Source organism: Lutra lutra, chromosome 15, assembly GCF_902655055.1.
Source record: "Lutra lutra chromosome 15, mLutLut1.2, whole genome shotgun sequence".
Classification (NCBI taxonomy): domain Eukaryota; kingdom Metazoa; phylum Chordata; class Mammalia; order Carnivora; family Mustelidae; genus Lutra; species Lutra lutra.
This window is the reverse complement of record NC_062292.1, coordinates 46017169-46039925: the sequence shown is the minus strand read 5'-3', so window position 1 is coordinate 46039925 and position 22757 is coordinate 46017169. Positions and strand designations below refer to the sequence as shown.

General features: G+C 33.3%; 1 protein-coding gene across 9 annotated transcripts in view; it reads right to left on the bottom strand.

Annotated features, from left to right (window-relative positions):
* Positions 1 to 22757, bottom strand: part of KCNT2 (potassium sodium-activated channel subfamily T member 2) — a 348859-nt gene that overhangs the window by 11056 nt on the left and 315046 nt on the right. For 7 of the 9 annotated variants that reach the window (XM_047705388.1, XM_047705389.1, XM_047705390.1 and 4 more), the window contains one exon: positions 12674 to 12974. In XM_047705388.1, coding sequence (XP_047561344.1) covers positions 12674 to 12974 — 301 coding nt within the window. The remainder of the gene's footprint in view (positions 1 to 12673; positions 12975 to 22757) is intronic. The other 2 variants (XM_047705393.1, XM_047705394.1) reach the window with 2 other exon arrangements.

Genomic DNA, 22757 nt, shown 5'->3' with positions numbered 1-22757 from the left:
TACAAAGGAACAGATCAATAGTACATTCTAGAGACTTAAGCAGGCTACCCAAAATAAAACAGGTCTAGTAGAGAATCTCCACCTCATTTGGGTATGTATAACTCAACTTCTTATATAAACAGTGGCATTATTGAAATTTCTCATATAAACAGTGAACAATGTTAAACAATGGCATTAAAGAAAACAATTTTATATAAATAACTTCTCATTCAATATCAATACCCAACCCTTCTCCTTGATTATTTACATAATGTTGTACTCATTTGCCTTCTGGCATGAAGTCAAGATATATCAGTGACTTGGTTTGCCTGTTACAGGTGTAAAAACTGTGGAAATAACTGAGAACTTTATAGTAGTAGTTATAACTATTGCGTTGATAATTTTTTCTGCTCAAATAATGTTTTATTTATCATTCTGAAGATTTTCATCTTTCCATGAAAGATGAAAAATTCCAGAAATTGAAGGAAATTCCAGAAATTGAAGGAAATGTTAATGTGCTCAATTCAGTCATCCCATATGATATATATCAAGACATGGGTTACACAATCAGAATTCATCACACTCCTGGTTCCTTCCCCCCCACACACACACCCCCTCACTGATTTCTCCTCAGTGTTAGGTTAAAAGAAATTAAAATAAATGGCTGAGTTCAAAGTTATTCTCTCTTTGTCTTTCATGTCTGCCTTGCTGTAGAGTTAATTCTGGTCTGTTTTGTTGGGAAGTTCAGCAGTTTACTCTCCTCTTTGTGACTCTGTGGTTAAGAATTAGGAAGCAGGTTTTTAAAAATCTACTGTGGTTGTGGTTACATATCAAAACCATATTCCATGATCTAGTTTTATCACCGCCAGGTCTGGTATTATTGTCTCTACTGGCCATTCCTTATATTTATTTGTTATTTCTGAATTCTGGAAGGGAAACTGTGGTAGGTTTCCTGCCATAATCATAATCATCACCACCATCATCATCATTGGTGGTGACAAAGTCCCAGTAAATTAAATAAGGCTCTTTATTACCAAAACTACAACATATTTAGTGAATAAAATAAAATTGCCCTGGAATATTTGGTTCATGAACCAGAATCAATATTTTATTTCCTATCAGGAAAATATGTGCTAAGAAATCTGTTGTGAACATATTCAATGTGTTCCTAACAATTAATCTCTGACCCTGGCAAAATAAAAATCATTGTATCATTATATATTTATATTGTTTTGCTGAAATTACTTCCTCATTGATATAATTATCTTAAATGAAGCTATTCTTGTGAAAAATTAAAATAAGTATACCAGAATATTGAAAATGTTATAAGACATTGTCAAATTAAAAAAAAATTGTCAAATTAAAAAAATTTCTAGTACTATTTACCAATAAATTTATTTTGCTGTGTTAATTAGCATATGCAATTATTCAATCAAAATCTACATAGAGCAAATATTCTGCTTAGAATATTTCATGTCAGTAGATCCCATTAAGAAAGGAAAAAGATTTATCCTTTTTGTCCTCCTACTGTTCTTACAAAATAGCTCCTGTTGACAAATTTTAAGAGTATTTTCACATAAGAAGAATAAATTTTATCAGAAAGAAATTTAAATTTTATATACATTGATGTAGGTTTCACTAAATATTTCCAAAAACATATCCATTATGTGTTATGTAATTAAAGAGTCGTTTAAATAATACAAAGGTATCAGTAAGAGACTCAGTCAAGAATGCAGATTCTGAAACCAGAGTGCCTGCATTAAAATCCAGCTTTTCCAATTACTCATGCTGAGACCTTAGGCCAATTACTTAATTTCTTTTAAGCTCTTGTGCTTAGTTTTAATTTCTTGTGCTGTAAAATGGGGGAAACAGTAGTGCTATCTTACAGGTTATTGTTCAAATTAAATTATAAATGAATAATAAAGATAATTTAAAAGTAACAATATAAACATACAGTTCTTAGAATCGGTACCTGATTTATATCAAGTGCTGTATAAAGGTTTCTCATTATTATTGTAGTGGCAAAATCCATCCATAACTTGTAAAGAATAACCATCTAGGTATGGAAATATGAAGGTGTTAGCATGCAAAGAAAGACAGGAAAGAAAAGTGTTCAAAGAGAACAGCAATGGGAAGCTCAGTTAAAATTGCAGAAAACAGACCCTTGCGGATGGACTAAAGTGACAAAGAAGGAGATTAACTGGGGATAATGTTGAAAGTCAAACTAGGACCAGATCCTTTAGAGCTTTATAGACCTTGATCAGAAGCTCAAATTTTATTATAAAAGCAATGGGAAGCCATGAGAGGGTTACAAGGGTGGGAGACCGAGTGTTATAATCTAATTTCCTATGAATATATTACCTCACGTGGCTGCTCTGTGGGAAATGGACTTTAGGGCTCAAATCTGGGTTCAAGAAGAGTAGATGAACAGTATAGAGACCCAGGTGAAAGATGATGGTGGCTTGGGAGCAATGAAAATGGAGGGTATTTGGAAGGAGAGAAGAAAAGATAGCTAGAGAACCTGAGAGAGTGAAGGTGGAAAGAGAAAGGGAGGAAGGAAGGGAGGAATGAGGGAGGGAGGAAAGGAAAGACTGAGATGGTTTTAGAAGGGAGATACAGCAGCATATATGGATGAATGAGTACAACAGCAGATACAGCAGCATATATGCTGATGAGAAAAGCCAATAAAGATGAAGAAATTGATGTTGTACTAGACTGATGGTATATTTTTCTTCAGTCACTCCAAGAAATACCTTATTGAGGAAAATAAATACTCCTAGTTGCACAGTGCTTACTTCTACGTAGTCCAATAATCCAAATAATCAGTAATAGCAAAGCCCACCCATGATTTAATTTTTCCCTCTTCTGAACTTCTAAGCATGTTACATGTTATCCAGCTATAAAACTAGCTAGTTTTATAGTGCTGACCTAATTTGCTCATGTTTCAGTTTAGTACCAAGCTATGCTTATGAGTACAGCTATTTTGTCAATTTACAGAACTTACCAGTCTATTTGGGGGTTTGGCGGAAGTGGTTAGAGGTAAGGGTAAAAGAATCATTCTATTTAATGACCTCTATTTAAAATAATTCTTATTACCTTCTAATAATTTAGAATAGATACACAAGATAAAAATCAGGACTCTCTTAACCTCACTTCATATAAACCATTAAGAAATCAAGATTATAATTAGAACAATCTAGAATTGTTTAAAATTAATGAAACAAATGATGAGTGCTCTGAATTGTGTAATACTGATGATTCACAGACCTGTATCCCTGAAGCAAATAACATATTGTATGTTAATTAAGAAATTAGTGAAACAAGTAGCATTATATAAAGTCAAGCTTCAGAAACTGTTCAGTTTCAACTCTGCTAAGAATTACTCCAAACTAGCTTCATACACAAAACTAGCTTTTTTGGCCCAATTTCCCTTTTAAAGTACAGTATTCAGTATTTCCTAACCTTTTAAAAGCTACTACCTTTTATAAATATTAAAAAACCAAACCAAGTTGCAATTTTCTAATGTGATAGAGAATTAAAAATTGAAGATATTATGTATTTTTATGCTTTTACTATTAACCTCTTTGTTTCTTTAAATTTTTGGTGGGTTTATAGACAATACGGAGTTGAGTGTTGACTCTTTTAATCTAATTATGATGACTTCTTTTCATTGAAATGCTTAATCCCTTTATATTTAATGCAAATATCAGTATAGTTGGGTTCAAATCTACCCTCTTGCTAGTTGTTTTGTCCCATATAGTTTTTTGTTCCTCTACCCTCTCTACTTGTTTAGATTAATTGAGATTTTAAAAATTTCTTTTTGTAATTATTCTAATTTACTTGCATCATTGGTTATTAAATGTATCACTTTGATTTAATTATTTTGTAGTTTCTCTTGGTCATATGTGGCAAATGTCTTCCTGTAAAGGGTTAGGTAGTAAATATTCCAGGCTTTTGGGTCATATGATCTGTTGCATTTATTACATTTATGTTTACACTGTAAAGTGAAAGTGGCCATAGATAGAACATAAATAAGCAAGGATGGTTGCTTTTTTTTTTTTTTTTTTAAAGCAAAAACAGATGTGCTATACTTTGTTATCCCTGCTCTAGGGTTTACAATATACAGCTTGAACTTCTCAGTGGCTACACTTAAATAACTGCCACTTCATGTGTAGTGTAACAAGCTCGCTACATTATATCTTGATTATTCCATTCCTATTATTTGAGTTATTATTGTCATACCTTTTTGCTTCTATATATTCTATATATATTCTATAAATTCTATAAATCTTAAAATGTTTGTCATAAGCAAATTAATTATCTTTAGCAAAAAATTAATTATTTTTGCAAAATAATTAATTAATATTAATTAATTATTTTAGCAAAATAATTAATTAATATTAATTAATTATTTTAGCAAAATAATTAATTAATATTAATTAATTATTTTGCCAAATTAATTAATTAATTTTAATTAATTATTTTTAGCAAAATAATTAATTAATTTTAATTAATTATTTTTAGCAAAATAATTAATTAATTTTAATTAATTATTTTTAGCAAAAAATTATCTTTAAATAAAATGCATAAATTAGAAACATAAATTTGATATTTTCTCAATATTTACATTTTTTAATCTTTTTTAAAAGGTTTTTGTTTTGTTTTGTTTTGTTTTTTAATAATCTCTACATCCAACATAGGGCCGGAACCCAGGACCCCAAGTTCAAGAGTCACATGTTCTTCTCACTGAGCCAGCCAGTTGCCCCAACTATTTCTTTTTAGATCTAAATTTCTGCAGGGCATGAAATTTCTTGTCTTAAGAACTTCCTTTAATATTTTTTTCATAGTGTAGATCTGTTGTTGACAACTTCTCTCACCTTTTGTTTGTCTAAAACAGTCTTTATTTGCTTTTATTTTAAAAATATATTTTTATTGTGTATAAAGTTTTAGGTAAACTATTTTTTTCAGTACTCCAAAGATGTTCCTTTATTGTGTTTTGGTTTGCAAAGTTTCTGTCAAAAAGTCTGCTGTCATCCTTGTACAGCTACTCCTCAAACAATGCAGAATTAGGGTTGCCAACTTCCTGTGCAGTAGAAAATCTGCTTGTAACAGATGACTCCCCCAAACTTGACTACCGATAGCCTACTATTGACTAAAGGCCTTACAAATAAATAGTCACTTAATATATATTTGTATATGTATTATACTGTTCTCTTACAATAAAGTAAGCTAGAGAAAAAATGTTTTAAAGAAAATCATGAGAAAATACATTTAGATTACTGTATGTGTATTTATTGAAAACAATTCACATACAAGTGGACCTGCACAGTTCAATCTGTGTTGTTCAAGAGTCAAGTGTATTTGTTTTTCATTCTTAAAGTGACTTTTTCCTCTGGTTCCTTTTGAAGTCTTTCAGCAATTTTGTATACTATGTCTTGGCATTATTTCATTTGTTACATGGCTTGAGTTTCACTGGGCTTCTAAGATCTTGAGTAGAGTTCCCATCAAATTTGGAAAAATTTTGGTCATTATTTCTTCAAATATCCATTCACTTCTTTCCTTTTGGGACACCAATTACATGACTACTTTATACTGTCCCATCAGTAAGTAACACTCTTTATCTTTTCAAGTGTCTTTTACCCTCTCTCTTCTGCATTTTGGATAGTCTTTTGCTATGGCTTTATGCTCACTGATATTTTTTTCTGCAGTAGCTATCCTGATGTTGATGTCATCCAGCATATATTTCATTTTGAATACTGCATCATAAATTCTGACCTCTACGAAGTTCAGTATGGTCTCTTTTATATCTTTAGTTTCTCTCCTTATCATCCTTCTGTTCCTCAACATCTTGAACATATACACCATACTGTAATAACTACTTTAATTTTCACATTTTTCTGGACCTGTTTCTTTAATAGATTTTTCTACTGGGAAAGCTCATATATATGTATGTATATTTTATTTTGGGTCACCTCCTTGCCTTCTAGCCTGTATAAGGCTTAACTCATTTGATTCTTTTTCCTCAAGTAATAAAGTTATATGCTTTCTTTTGTCCAGAGTCTGTCTGCACACTATTGATCTATATGTTTTTAGTTATTTAAATTGAAAAGATAAATGGTCATCATAACTGGAAGTTTCTTTTTGTTATTTTAATGCAATTAGGAAGCCATTCTCAGCTCTCTTAAAAAATATTGAGTAAGAAGTTCATTCAACCAATAAACGTTTTTTCTCAATGGTAAAAAATATTTCATTTTATTCAAATTGGCCACATTTTTCTTTTCTTTTCTTTTTTTTTTAAGATTTTATTTATTTATTTGTCAGAGAGAGTGAGCACAGGCAGACAGAATGGCAGGCAGAGGCAGAGAGAGAAGCAGGCTCCCCACTGAGCAAGGAACCCGATGCGGGACTCCATCCCAGGACACTGGGATCATGACCTGAGCCGAAGGCAGCTGCTCAACCAACTGAGCCACCCAGGCATCCCATTGGCCACATTTTTCTTACACACATGCTAAAAAACATTTGAACTTCTAGTCATAATGATAAAATATATGTATATTTAAGTGCAATTGACTGTGGTGTTAAATTATGTAAAAATATTGATATCATTGAAAAAAATCAATGTTCTGGTAAGAACATGTTACAAATCCATGAAACAAAACTATATAGCCTTAATTTAGGGATATATGAAAAATTCATTGCCCAAATAGTTCTATTTACCAGAAATCATTATCAGATAAACAATTGCCCCCTTTGAAAGCATCATTACTTTATCTATTGAGAAAACCACTGAGTTTGTTTTTTTCTATTAATATTCTATATACATAAAGAGATGAACATAAAAAAAGCACATCTATGTATCCTTCTGTTTCTGACTGCCATCTCATGTGAATCAGTTCTGGAAATACAGAGTAACATAAAATCATCCATATTCTGGGAATCTACACTGGGAGCATATTGACTTTGCATATCAATATTGTTATACTTATTTTTATCGGAAAAAGGTAAATAATACATTTCAAAAATAATAAAAATTTAATATTGATTTCTTTTGAAATACTAAATTGTTGATGAAGTTGCTACAGTGACCTCAGATATTCATATTATTCCTCCTAAGTACTAAAACTTGCAAAACATTCTAGGAGAAATATCTACCTATGGTACCTTTTACCCCTTTGGTAATTTGTTTTAGGAAAATTTGTCAATAATATTATACTAGACAAGGTGCCTGACTTATTGACTAAGATCTTGGGGAAATTTTTTTAAAACATAAAAATGATAATTGGTTTATAAAAGTATGAGATGTTGATGACTGCTACTAGTACTACTACTACTACTACTACTACTATTACTATGGCTACTACTGCTAATACCATTACCTTATCTATCATACCTTTGGGTTGGAATAATAATCCTTTTTGTTAATTTTGCTTATTTCTTTCCATAAGAAAGAGAATGAAAGAATTAAGTCTCCTTATTGTCTAAAACCAAAACAAAACAAAAACAAAAACAAAAAATAAACCAGTACTTGTTTAATTTGTCCATTATTTCAGGCATTTATAAATCTACTTTAGAAAGAAACTAAGACCTTCTGATAGGTGTAATGAAAGTCAGTGGATAACTACTAGTTATTTCTTTGTCACTTAAAAGGATTTTATTTTTTTTTATTTTTTTAATTTTTTTTTTAAAGATTTTATTTATTTATTTGAGAGAGAGACAGTGAGAGAGAGCATGAGCTAGGAGAAGGTCAGAGAGAGAAGCAGACTCCCCGTGGAGCTGGGAGCCCGATGCGGGACTCGATCCCAGGACTCCAGGATCATGACATGAGCCGAAGGCAGTCATCCAACCAACTGAGCCACCCAGGCGTCCCGGATTTTATTTTTTTTTCTACCTTCGCATTTCATCTTCTAGTAACAGTATGAAGCTTACAATCCATGTCAAAATTGGTTAACACCCGTAGGAGCAGTCACACTGGGAAGACTTACTTGCCACTTTATACTTAATAGTGTGTGCCATTCTGTGAACTAATCATTAAGAATCTGTCAAAAGTTAGAAAGAATAATTTTTTGTGAATGTGAGAGCTATTCTAAATAGATTGTTGAAGAATAGTGCCAGCTATGAACATAAAGAAAAGTATAATTATTCATATTTGCAGGTAGCTTACAGATTAAAAAGGGTTTTTTTACATACATTTTATTATTTTATACCACACCCCTTTAGGAAGACTTTATTATCCTTATTTGATGGTTAAAGAACATGAATTTCAGGGCGATAGTGACTTGTACCAAAAACACATGGCTAGTTTGTATACAATGCCATGAATTTTGAGAGGAAGTTTTAGAAATTATATTGAAGAAATTTCTCCCAAAAATTCAATGGGAAGCAAGCAGAATTTGGAGATTTTCACTTTAGCTATTTTACCAAAATATAGAGTTCCTCAAATTCCATCTTTTAAATCTTTGGGCCAGATGTGTTCTAGAATTGAATTTTTAGATTTAGAAAATAATATTGGCCATATCATGTATATTATGCAATATCACATGAAAGGTTACTTACCTTCCTGTCAAAACACCTACAAGTTTACTGCATTTAAAACATGAGTATTTCCTCATTTCCAATTATCTAAGCAAAAGGTTCCAACTAGGATCTTTTTCTTGTATTTCAACTTCTTCATTAATGGCTCAAACTTAAAAAACATGCTCATTTCTCTCTGATCTTCAAAACAGTTTCTCTTCCCTCTCCACTTTCCCATCAGTTAGCTTCATATTCTCACCTCTCCTTCACAATGAAACTTCTTAAAAAGTATCTACTATGCTAGACAGATAGTTGTCTCTCAGTAGAGAAATTCTTCTCGTCGTCTTTAACGTTAGATTTTGGGCCACCAAAAATAAGACATATACCTTGCCAATGGGACATAGCAGAAATGGTGAGTGCAGTTACTTGACAGTATGTTTTAACTGAAGAGATCTTTCCTTCTCTGGTATCTCCCTCCTTCCTACTTGAAGCAATGTGGACAAAATAATTGGAGTTCCCACATCTATCTTGTACTGTGACATGACTTTAGCAATAGAAGCAATAAATGATAAAGCAATGAGATAGAACATTAAATTTCCAATACCTTGGGGTTTCTAATATATTTAAATCCACTATATTCAAATCCTTACCTCATATCATTCCTCAAGCTACTCAAATTTGGCTTGCACACATACCATTTAACTGATACTACTTTCACCAAGGTCCATCCATAATCTATCACTATACTCAATAACACTCTTTGATGTTATCAATCATTATCTCAGTCCAATACTTTCCAACATTTTTTTCACATCATAGTACACATAAGAAATGATATTTGTACTCACAGTGGGGTAACAGACAAAACTGCTTATGGCTGGAAGTAACCAGCCTGAGGAGTGCCTCTGACCACCCCAGGCCCCACATGGCCTTCTGAAAGCATAAAGGATCAATGTCATGATAAAACATGTAACCAATTAATAGCATACTATCATATTTTGGGCATTTCAGTTCTAGACATTTCAGTCTCTTGTTTTTAAAAAAGATTTCTTCCCTTAACATTCTTCAAATGTTTTCCAAAGTACTCTTATAGTCCTCACCAGGGGTTATTTCAACTACTCCTATGATTTTAATTAAAATTCACATGCTTTATCAGCATGTAGAGTCTCAAGTCTATATAACCTCTCATTTCTTTTTCTTGAGAACCAGACAGCAGATATTCATCTTCTTTCACAGCATCACCTACTTAGGACTGAGTTAAATTTATTATATTTAGCCAACATATTTGTCTTCTTTTTCTAAGCTCAGAGAACGTCACCACCATACGCTTAATTCCTCAAACAAAAACCCTCAAAAGTCATCTTTTAACTCTTCCCTTTCCCTCTCCTTGATGTCTCATATCCAAGAGGTCAAAAGTAATCTATTCATTCTTTTGGAGCATGTCATCCCTAACTCAGAAAAAAGCAGATTATGACTTATGGTTAAATCAATCATCATGCATTTTTAAAAATGTATGTAAAAACATTTTCAACTATAAATCACTATAAAATATTGATGATATGTACAAAGAACATGTGGTATAGTGGGAACATAAAGAGACACAGAATCAAAAGTATTAAGTTAGAGTACTGACTTGACTGTCTAGTAGGCTAGGAAATCATTTATATTTGAGACCCTATTTTCTCACCTGTAAGCACTCCATTTGTTCACGCATTCAAAGTGCAGTTACTGGGTTCCTATGTGTCAGGAAATGTGTGATATGTTGGGGATACAAAGATGAAAAGATGAGTAAGACATTCCCTTTCTCTCAAGGAAGGAAAGCAAACATAAAAAAATAAATTGTTTGAAAGCATGCATCCTCAGTAGAGGCAAAATTGCCCTGAGGATGCAAAATTTGGTTTGGTTTGGTTTGGTTTGGTTGAGGTAGGCCAAGAAAAAAAAAAAAAAAACCTACTCCTTTTATGTGTAAAGCACAGATGTACATACAGTAGTACTTAAATCAGTATATGGAAGATTGGTGGTGTCAACTGAATGCCAGTTCTGGGCTCAGCACATTATTCTTCATTATCCCATTTGTCCCTCACAAGAGACTTGTAAGACAGAAATTATTATTCCATTTCACAGTGATAAAAAGAAGCTTAGAGAGGTTAAATAATTCAGTGAGTCTACTGGCTGATATTAGAAAATAAGTTTCCACGAAGGCAGAGGTCCTGTGTGAATAGACCATTATTCTATTCCCAGTGTGGGCCAATAATATCTGTTGCATGGATGAATTATTGTGAGTTAGGAACACTTGGAGAAGTCCAGAAGCTCACGATGTGTTAGATCCCAATCCTGTTTTCATAATCTTTATGTTATTAAATGTGGCTAGTGCATGGCCTTAGAATGGATTGATGGACCTAGGGATGAATAGATGATTAGAATGGGACAATGAGAGGAAGAAAGATGAAAAGAGAGAGAAAAAAAGAAGGTGGACAATATCCATTCTTCCTTTCTGTAAGAGTTAGTGTGAGAATTAAATTAACAAATTTATAAATTAAAAAAAAGAAAAACGCACAACACAGAGAATAACTAAATACAAGGTACCTGATAGAAGTTTCATTAGCAAAAACATAATATGTTCCCTGATGATTCTCCCATGTATCCAGTTCATGCATTTTTGTGTCTCTTAGAGTCAAACTGTTATCTGTCACACTGCTTACAGGACCAGACTTGAGTTACAATGTTCATGAAACACAGCTGGAACTTGGATGAACAATCATTTACTAGAACTTTCCGAAAAAAGAAAGAGTAGCTGAATAATAACTAACAAAAGTACACATAAATAAAGGACTATAGTTCTATAAGAAATATAATCATACTGTCATCACATTAGCAAAGAGCTATTAATATAGTTTTTAAAAGAAAGATCTATTTTTCTTTGAATTTACTCTTCATGTAAGACCGTGTGTGATTATATTAAAATTACTGGTAATAGATGAGTCTGTATCACATTTAAGCAAGTGATAAATAATTATTTCAATTACATATGGAATCTTGACTCCAACACATTTCAACTGTATATCCTTGAACAAGGTGTTTAAGCTCTAAGCTTCAAATTCTTAGGGTAAAGTGGGACACCTATCCACTCAGGATTATGAAGAGTAATGAGAAAAATACACATAAAGAACCTAGCATAGTTCTTGAAGGTTAACTTCTTTTAAACTCTCTAATTCAATAATTAAAATTTCTCCCTATATACATTGTTTCAAGTTGAGACTTTAATAATAAAGATGAGATGGGACAAATATAGAATGCATTCCATTTTATCCTTAACCTGCAAGATATTTATATTATCTTAGCTTCTGGTTTACTCAAGTTATATATATAAAACAAAACCTACTTTGCTTATCATTTGGCTTTACTCTAAGTTGACTAAATTTCTTTTTTAAATAAAATTCATAGAGTAGTAATCAATATATTTTAAAATTATCCTTGCATTATTTATTTAAGCTATGCTTTTTGGTCTCGATGGGGATCATAGATCAACACAGGAACTTAATAATTATTGATGCAGATCTATATTATATGAAATCAAGTACTATTTGAGCTTCAAATTAAAGCTTTTGAAGACTTTTGCTTCTGGACCACAAGGAACTAAACAAATTTTATGGAAACATTTTGGTTCATTTGTGTGTGGTACATTTAGTTACTTGCCAATGCCTCAAATTCATTTCATACCAGTTCCTAGAAAAAGATGTGGTTTGGGTGTGTGTGGGAGTGTGTGTGTGTGTGTGTGTGTGTGTGTGTGTGTGTGTGTGAGAGAGAGAGAGAGAGAGAGAGAGCTCGCGCATGACAGAATGGGATCTAAATATCAGACAAGGTATTAAGAAGCTAATTAGCAGGTTATTGACTAAGTTTCCTTCTCTCTAAAATGGAAGAGTTTTGGAGAAAATTAAAATTAAGATAATTCACATAATAAGTTCAGCAGAGTGCCTAGAGAACTGACAAATACTTAACACCTTTAGCATTTACTTTCACTGTCATCACTAAAATTTTCTGTATTAGATATGTGTCAGTAGTTCCTTCAAACTGGCCTGTGAAACAAAAATGTGATTCTTAACTTACTAAATTGGAACCAACTATGCAAAGACTATGGCAAGAATCACAAGTCCATAGCATACAATACTTTTAAAGAGCATACCATATCCCACTGTAGAAAGACCCAAGTGTTTCATTCTATTTTTCACAAGTTCAGCAAGCTCTTGTCTTTCTGACCTCCTGTAGAGGTTCAGTCGCTGCTGGGTTATTTTCTCAGCTGTTTTACCAGAGTGTTTTGGACCTTTTCTGCTCAGTCTTCGGGCCCACTGCATGCTCTTTCTCCGTAGTAAGGGATGGTCTGACTGGTCACTGGAGGTTGAGTTGCGGTGGTTGCTTCGGTGATGACTTTGATCTTTGGAGTCTTTGGTGTCTTCCCACTCTTCTACGCTGATGGATATCTGAGACTTTAAAGGAAATGGATATTGATAGTTAGATATTTTAGGAACAGTTGAAAACTGGAGATAGGCTAATAATTTTGCCAATAACTTGGTATCATTATATATCTCATGAGAGTTTTCACAGAAAAAACAAAATTATAATCATTGATTCACTTTGCTGTTACTAAAAATATTATTTGAAAATACACTGAACTTATATATGAAACAGATAAAATAGCTTTGCATCTCCAGTATACGGTTTTATGAAAAGATTTAACTTCTCATGCATCCTGCTATAAAATGACTAGCTCGCAGAATTGTTTGGACCATAAATAAACAAAAAAAAATTTTTAATTCAAATAAAGTCAATGTAATGGACTTTTCTAAATCTACAAATGTATTTTATATGAAATTTAAATTAAAATTATGAAAATAGTTTTACTTTTGGAATTAACAACATTTTAAAAGGGTTTTAAATTATTGCTTTTTCTAAAGATGGCATTGGGATGAAACTTTGTTAAATGTGATTTTTTTTTTAAATTCACTATTCTGAGCCAGAAGAAAATAAAAAACTCTTATTATTTAATTCATACATTAGTTATTCACCACATAAACCTTTTTTTGATTAAAACATTAAAACGTATTTCAGGAACCATTCTCAGTATCCTAAGTGAAAAATGTAAATATTAAATTTCACAAATGCATTCGAGAATCACACAAAAACACTTAAATCAGGCTATTCTCCAGAGGAAGGAAAAACAATGAACAAATTCAGAAAGTCTATTTTAATTTGCTTCTATACTACCAAATCTGATTTTAAAGTAAGAAGCTTTCCTTTGGGGGCGCCTGGGTGGCTCAGTGGGTTAAGCCGCTGCCTTCGGCTCAGGTCATGATCCCAGGTCCTGGGTTTGAGCCCCACATCGGGCTTTCTGCTCAGCGGGGAGCCTGCTTCCTCCTCTCTCTCTGCCTGCCTCTCTGCCTACTTGTGATTTCTTTCTGTCAAATAAATAAATAAAAATCTTTAAAAAAAAAAAAAAAGAAGCTTTCCTTTGATTGTAGGCCCTTAAAAAATAAGACCTTCCTGTTTCAAACTGTTGCTTTTCATACCAGAAAGTTAAATGAAATGCAACATAGTTCAAAGCAGGAAGTCTTACTTAACTAAAACCATGCAAATGCAAATGGACAGCTTCCTGAATTATACTGTGCATAACACCAACATTCATGAATCTGCCAACTCTGCTTCCCTTCTATTGACTAAAGTTTGAAATTCAGCTCTAATATGCATGTTTGTTAACTTGTAAAGTAATAGAGTTTAAATTACCAATTTAACTAAGGTCAAGAGGTAGATCCAATAAAATCCTTTAAAACTGAAAATAAATTATGGAGTCTCAGTCAATGATTTGCGTACAATTCCTACTGGCAAGCTATGAAACTATCTCACACTTAAATTCAATGAAAAATTTAAATATTCTTCCCTACTTCTGTTTAAAAACAGTAAGCAATATTAAAAACAGTTTAACTTTCAAGTCTCCACAATAAGAGAGCATTTTATTAAATATTTTCAGAAAACTTATTTGAGATACAGAATTTAAACTGCAAGTATTAAAATGTAGACAGCTGCATGGTTTTACAATAATGGGCACCTTTATAAATCTTAACTTCCACTAGTCTCACCTACCTGATAATATACTGAAAACCCTCTTCTGTGAAAGAAAAATATATAAACCCTTGAGTAATATCTACCATCAGTAAAGAATATCAGTCTTTGTTCAGTAGTTTCAGTTTTTATGTACTCTGTAGCAAAAATGAAAACATTCATATTTAGACATTTGTCTTGCAGAGTTTAGTTAATCACAATTTTACATTTATTTGAAGTGATCTTTCTAGTCATTGGCTTCTGTGAGTAATAGTTTGATTTCCTACAAATATGTGGAAATAGTAGCCTTGCCAGTCCCATAATTCCAGTAGAGGATGAAACACTATTTGTCTTTGTGAATGCTTTTTCTTAGTTATGTATACCAGGAATTGTATCAAGTAAGCATCTAAAAGATGAAATGAAGCCTATATGTGTATTAGTTAAACATTACTGAATACTCTATTCATCATTGTTTTGAACTTCCTTTAGAAAAGAATAACATGATTTATACATACAATCTATAGGATTCAAGAGGTCTTTTTGTCAATTACTCAATAAAATAAGTATCATTTCTTTGTATATTTCACTGTAAGTACAGAATAAAGTAATTAGAAGGATTTTAGGGTTAATTTTAAGAAATGAACTGACAACACATAGATTGTTCTCTATGTGTTTGGAATTTGTAGGTCTTTCTCTCATCCTTCCATATGACATAATGAAAAGGACACTGAATTTTATGTGTAAGATTACAAATTTGAATGATATTTTGAATACTTCCTAGCTTTGTTCCTACAACAAAACTGCTTAATCACTATGTAAAATGAGAATAATAATAATACCCATCTTCTACCTCAAGAAATGCCCTACAAATTCCTATATTACATTAATGTATAAAGAAAATGTGCCAACTATAAATTTCCACATATAACAATGTTAATATTTCAAGTTAAAATGATTTTTGACAATATCAATTTCAATGGAAATAAACATTCGTTATTCTATTCCTGAGTACGGAATATTGTGTATGCCTGTGTGTTTTTTAAAAAAGGTCCATCTATAAGTATACTTTCTTGCTGTCATTTCATCATCTGATTTGACTCTATTGTGTTTTGAACGTGTCACACTATGATCTAGTGGAAATCGTTTGCTGGGAGACACAGAAGTGCCTTAATCATAGGACCTTTTCCTGAATTAGAGTCAGAGTGATACAATGTTTAAAAGCAAGTGTGCTAGCCATCAGAGAGACCTGGGTTTAAGTACAATGTCTCACCACTTAATCAGCTCAGTGCTCCAGGTTACATAAACTGTCTAAGTTTATCCCCATTTCCCTATCTGAAAAATAGTAATTATATTTTTACTTTGCCCACAGTGTTTTTTCAGAAGATCTAAGAGATAATACTTGAAAAGAGCAATATTAATATAGTGCCTGTCTCAGCAAATGCTTACTAAATGTTAGTTAATATTATGGCTCATGATCTGGCATGAAGAGATAGTAAAAGAGAAAAAAGAAGAAGAAATAATTATGAGGGATTATATAAAAGTGAGAAATGGGTACGAAAAAGAGAGGGAATGACTCATATTTGTGATGCAGTTTTCTCTATCAGTGACCATATTTCACAAGAAATCAAGGTGCTAGAACAAACCCTTGGGGGTAAAGATTCCTTGGTTAAAGTTTCATGAATTTGAAGATGAGAACAATATATAACTGAAAGTGGAGATTTATTGCCCTACCCTGCTTCTATAAATTATTCTTCACCATTTCTATGAATAATGAGAGGAATCTGGTTTGATGTTTCTGTACTTTAATTACCAGAAGACTGATATAATTATTAATGTGAAAAATCAAGACAATACTAATGCTTATGAGAATGAAAAAAAAGATATTTTCATATTGTTATGGTCTGATCTGAATGTTATGTTCAAAATATGTTAAAATCTTAAAATTTGTTAAAATCTTAACCCCTAAAGGTGATGGTTTTAGTAGGCCATAGGTGTGGAGTCCTCATGAATGGGGTAAATGACCTTAGAAAAAAGACCCCAGAGAGATCCCTATTGCCTTCTGTCCTGTGGTTAAACAAATGAGAAATCTGCAGTCAGGAGGGGGTCCTCACCTGACCATGTTGCCACCCTCATCTCCCACTTCCAGTCTCCAGAACTGTGAACAATCAATTTCTGTTGTTTATAAGCTACCCAGCCTATGGTGATTTGTTATACCAATTTGAATGGATGAAGACATATTTTATATGAAATGCTTTCAGGAGCATATTCATACAGTTCAATGAGGAAATAAAAAATTCATAAATCTAATCAATAATTTTCATATAATTTTAAGGCATTATTACTTTTAAAGTTCTATTATTCTCCAAATATTTATCAAACAATACGGTTTTTTTAAAAGGCTAAAAATATTTCTTCAAAAGAATAAGAATTGGCAGCTTTATAAATGAGAAAATGTTTCCTATGCCTAAAATTACTTTTAATTATTTTCATTGTTTTCAGAAAGTCAAGAAGTGTCAGGATCACAATAAATATCAGACATTCTTTTCCACTCTACACACACACACACACACACACACACACACACACTCCAAAATGACCTAATTCAACTTCCTCTCAACTTTTTTATTGAAGTTATTCATGTCATAAGGTTATTGAGCAGTCTGTGGAATAAAGTGGTATTTTAAAATAAATCAATTCACTCAGTAGTTTGAAAGTGAGTGTTTGTAATCTGGATTCATGGCTCCCTTAAGAATAGATTTATAGGCTTTAAAACAGTCTTAAACTGTGCTATTTGATTTATGACTGAAGAAATTCTGAATTGTTGCTAAAGAAAACAGAGGAAAATGAAACCACGAAAGATATGCTAGTTTAATATTTATTTATTTACTTATTTATTATTTCAAGTTTTATATATATTTAATTCTAGTTGGTTAATATATATGGTAAAATTGGTTTCAGGTGTAGAATCTAGCGATTCATCACTTATATACAGTACACAGTGCTCATCACAACTAGTGCCCTGCTCAATACAATACCCATCACCCATTTAGCCCATCCCCCACACATCTCCCCTCCAACAACCCTCAGTTTGTTCCCTATAGTTAAGAGTCTTTTATGGTTTGCCTTTCTCTCTCTCTTTTCCCCCTTAATTTAACATTTTATAAAAGAACTCCTATCTAATGTTTTCCATTAAAGGAAAGTTAAATTATAAGAATACTTGAGATATCATCTAAATTTAAATCCATATGCACTTTGGCTAGTGACTTTGTGTCCCATGGAAGTTTTTTTGAATTTAAAAAAAATAATTCATACAAAGATGTTTCTGTACTTTCTATAAAGATTCAGTTTATAAGTTTACTTAGTCTGTGATCTAAGTAGATATAGAAAATAACTAATTACATTGTATTTAGATGTACTGTTTTATTTATTTATTTATTTATTTATTTATTTATTTATTTATTTATTTTGAGAGAGAGAGCACAGGACTGAGACAGGGCTAGAGGGAGAGGGAGAGAGACAATCACAAGCGGACTCTCCATCCAGGATGGAGCCACATGTAAGGCTGGATAACAGGACCCTGAGATCATGACCTGAGCAGAAATCAAGAGTCCAACACTCAACCAACTGGGTCGCCCAGATGTCCCATACTTAGATGTATTTTCAACATATTTTCAGAATCATAGATATAATTAGTTAATAAACATATTATAGTCTAAAAAATTCCAAATTTGGAATCAAATAGTAGGTTGTATCTTCAATCCCATCCAACCAATACTTCATGACTTCATATAAACCAACTGAGCTTCCTGAAAAATAGTGACAATTTTCAGAATTCTCATGACAAAAATAAACAAAACTTAAGAGAATCTGTAGTAAGATTCCAACATAAATTCTAAAGCCAAATAATCACTCAAGAATTTAGGTTCAAAATAATAGCTTTTTCTTTTTAAAGCTAATCACTTGGTGGAATAACAAAAATTATTTCAAAATCTTGACTTTATTTTCCATATCTAAAAATCAGATATTTCATCTACGTAATTCTCTTTGGTAGCTTTCTACTTCATCTATTATTCTGTGACTATAAAGTTGTTACTCTAAGTACGTAGAACCTCCATTAACTTGCCATTTCAATTCCATAAGTTTGAAAGTCAAATTTAATTTTACGTCCAAGTGAAAAGAAATTCCAAGTTCTCTATTTAGAGATAATGCTAAATAATCCACAAATTTATGCTAGTTTTCTACTACTGTTGATCAGAATACATCTCCCTCTTTTCTCTTTTTTTCTCCTCTCTTTCTCATTCCCTCTTCTCCCACCCCATAAACAGTACCCAGCTTTCTGTTATTACCCCTAAAAGACAATGAGACCTAGTCAATTACTTTTACACTTATGAGTTAAATCTCTTTTTAAATTTTTGTTCTAGATTTACACATTAAGTTGCATATTCACACATCCTTGGCAATCTGGTTTTGTGTATGTGTGAGTGCATGTGTGTGAATGTATGTGTGTATGCATATTTAATTAAATCTTTGCTTTCTTTGGTCTTTGTGGAATTTGAAACATAGCTAATTTATTGTCTTGGTATTATTTCTCACATTGGTGATTAATTTTTTTTCCCTTGAGCCTTCAAAACTGTCACTCAGAAACAGCTAACATACAGAGATTTCAACTGTCTAGTGCCTTTGGACTTTCCTAGAGTTTTAAACACAAAAAAAAAAAAAACAGTACTTTTTTCTTCCTTCTTTAGGCTCTTGAATACTTTTGCTAACTAAGTGGTGGCTGTCTTCCTTTAGATTTTAAATAATTAATTTAAATAATTCATCTGTGTTAATAAGAATAAGATGAGAAGGGAACGTCATCCTCATTTTTAACTGGTTGTATTATTATGTTAGAAGTCCTAAAAAAGTGATTCATAAATCTGTAGATGATGGAGAAATGAAATATATGTTACTTATTTTATGTTTCACTACATGTTCAGGTAGTTATGCTCCAAAAGAATTACTTGAGTTCTTGAATTTATATGGACCAATATCTGGGGAACAGGTGTGAGAAAGGATGTTAAGGGTACAGTTTAATGGTGGAAGAAACATAAAGTTGACAGAATTTATTGATATGGACTCATGAAGTAGAGTTTCTTTTTGGAAGTTGAACCTTGGGGAGTTAGAAAGGGTTCTAATCGTTCATCTGGTTGGTTGGCTGTAACAAAAGGTGGTCCATAGCAAGCAAGTTAGACACGCAGGACCTAACTTAGTTTAATATAAAGCAAGGGACTGAAGCCTTGAGATTGGAATTTGAGAGTAGATTTGTCATTTAAGACCTATTCATCCACAATAAGAGGGTCTAGAAGGCATTCCTTTTACCACAACTGTAAGAAATAAATTTGTGAGCTGAGCTCCAGTATCCTTGAAGAGTTCAACGATCACTCTTCTCTCTAAGGCCACACCTTAGAGTGGTAATTGCAGTCACTCCTTTGGGAAACCTAAATGAAATGGGAGTAGATCAATCAATCCCAAGGAGGCAGGGGCCAAGTAGAGGCAATCAATTGTCCAAGGCAAGGTGAGTGAACATGGTTGTTATAATGGACAGAAGAGTCAAAGCAGCAATCAGAATATTCCAACTTGCGCAGACCTATGGCACTAGTGTTCCTATAGGTAAAACAGATAGGAAAACTACTAAAATTTTACCTAATCTGCATAAGCATAAAACATCTAGATCAAGTGAACAAAACTCTAACCTGAATCATAAAAGTAGAGTAACAACCTTTCAAATAATACCAAGATTTTAGCAAGTTTAAAGAACCAAAACAGTTCGGTGAAAGAGAGGCTTATTCCTTTTGTGGAAGGATTCAGTACACTGCCAAAAATCTATACCTTTAATCTTTTTTCCAGCCTTCCCCAAAGGGACATATGACCTTTCACCAGGGTAACTGTACACTGAAGAAAAAGAAATAATCAGAACTTTTAGAGACTAGTAGACACTGGCTTTGAAAAGGGACTAATTCCACAGACACTCAAAACATCACTTTGGTCCACCAGTTAAAGTAGGAGCTTATGGAAGTCATGTGATCAATACCTCAGGTCTGTCTCACAGTGGACTCAGTAGGTCCCAGAACCCATCCTGTGGATATTTTCCCAGTTCCGATCCCAACTGGCTCCCTGACCATACTGACCTATATGTTGGGAAAAGCCAAGTACAAGCCACTAGAACTGCTTCTATCTAAGGAAATATTAAACTAAAAGCAACATTGAATTCCTACAGGGATTGCAGAAATTAGTGCCACCATCAAGGACTTGAAATATCTAAGTGTAGTGATTTCTACCACATCTCCACTCAATTCACCTATTTGGCCAGCAAGGAGACAGATGGAGCTTGGAGACTGACAATGGATTATCTTAAATTGAACCAGGTGTTAACTCCATTTGTAACTGTTGCACCCAATGTGGTTTCATTGCTTGAACAAACTGACACATTCCCTAGTACCTAGTATGCAGCTTTTGATCTGGTAAATGTCTCTTTATCCAACCGCATCAATAAGGAACACCAGAATCATTTTGTGCTCAGCTGCCAAGGTCAGCAATACATCTTCACTGTCCTACCCTACTGGTATATCAACTCTCCAGCTCTATGCCATAATTTCGTTTGCAGAAAACTTGACAATCTTTCCTTCCTACAAGATATCATGTCAGTCCATTACAGTGATGACATTATGCTGATTGGACCTAGTAAGCAAGAAGTAGTAATGATCCAAAACTTACTGATAAGATATTTGCAGGTCATAGGATGGAAAAGAGATCTGGCAAAAATAAAGGGGACTCTTACCTCAGTGAAATTTCGAGGGGTCCATTGGTGTGGGGGATGGCAAGATATCCCTTCCAAGGTAAAGAATAAGTTGTTGCATCTAACCCCTCCTACAACCAGAAAAGAAGCACAACATCTAGTGGGCTTCTTTGGATTTCAGAGGCAACATATTCCTCACTCAGGAGTGTTACTCTGGCCCATTTACTGGGTAACCCAAGACCCTGCCAACTTTTAGCAGAATCCAGACAAAAGAAGGCTCTGTAAGAGGTTCAGGCTGCTATGCTAGCTGCCCTGACACTTGGGCTTTGTGTTCTAGTAAAACCAATGGCGCGTGCAATGTCACTGGCATACTGTTTGGAGCCTTTGGCAGGCTCTAATACATGAATTGCTGCTCAGGCCCTTAGAATTTTGGAGCAAAGCCCTGCCATCCTCTGTGAATGGTTACCTTCTTTGAGAACAAAGAGCTCCTTTAGGGCTCTTTTAATATTATCATACTCTTTGATTTAGGTCAATGGAAAACTGCAAGAACACAATCGAGATAAAACTACTAATGGCCCAGACCATTTGTATGAGTTTGGGGCTTTTGTTAAAGTGGCCCTATGCCCTAGGTCTCTGATCTATATGTGTGTTTCATACTGAATTGTGTGTAGAGATATCAGTAAGGATCATGACAGACACTAAGTTCAGGGAATGAGTCTTACCCTATGACCATCAGTTGTATGCCTCAACCGGGTATCGATCTCCATCCCATACAGCATTCAGGGGAAGAACTGATATTCTGTGTATTATACAGGCCTATTACATGATTGCTTGTGTGGAGGAAGAGCAGTGGCCACGCTGAGGTCCACACCCCTGAAAACAGCTCACTAAGATGCTACAAAATGCTGCTTCTGCTGCTATGCATCTGTAACAACAGACTGTGATCCCCACAGTTAGAAGGAAAAGTACTCATGGGCCTGTGTGGCATAGCTAAGGGGTTAATTCAAAACTCAATGAAGACTTGGGTTCTAAATAAATAAATAAATAAATAAATAAATAAATTCAATGAAGCAACCACTGCCATCTGGGAGACCCATAATTCTAATGAAACTCATCAGAGACTCTCTGGAAGAGGAGACGTATAACCATGAGGAGGGTAGAAAGGAACCCCCAAGGGGCTAGCCACCAAAGACAGCGATTACTGGGAATCAAAGGGATGGAAACACACACACACACACACAATTGGGTATATGGGAGGAAACCATTGAAAGAGAAAGTCCAAAATTTGTTCAACTTGAAAATTTTTAGCTTGCTAGAAGAATTTTTAAGACAAAAAGATACGGTGCCTGGGTGGCTCAGTGGGTTAAAGCCTCTGCCTTCGGCTCAGGTTGTGATCCCA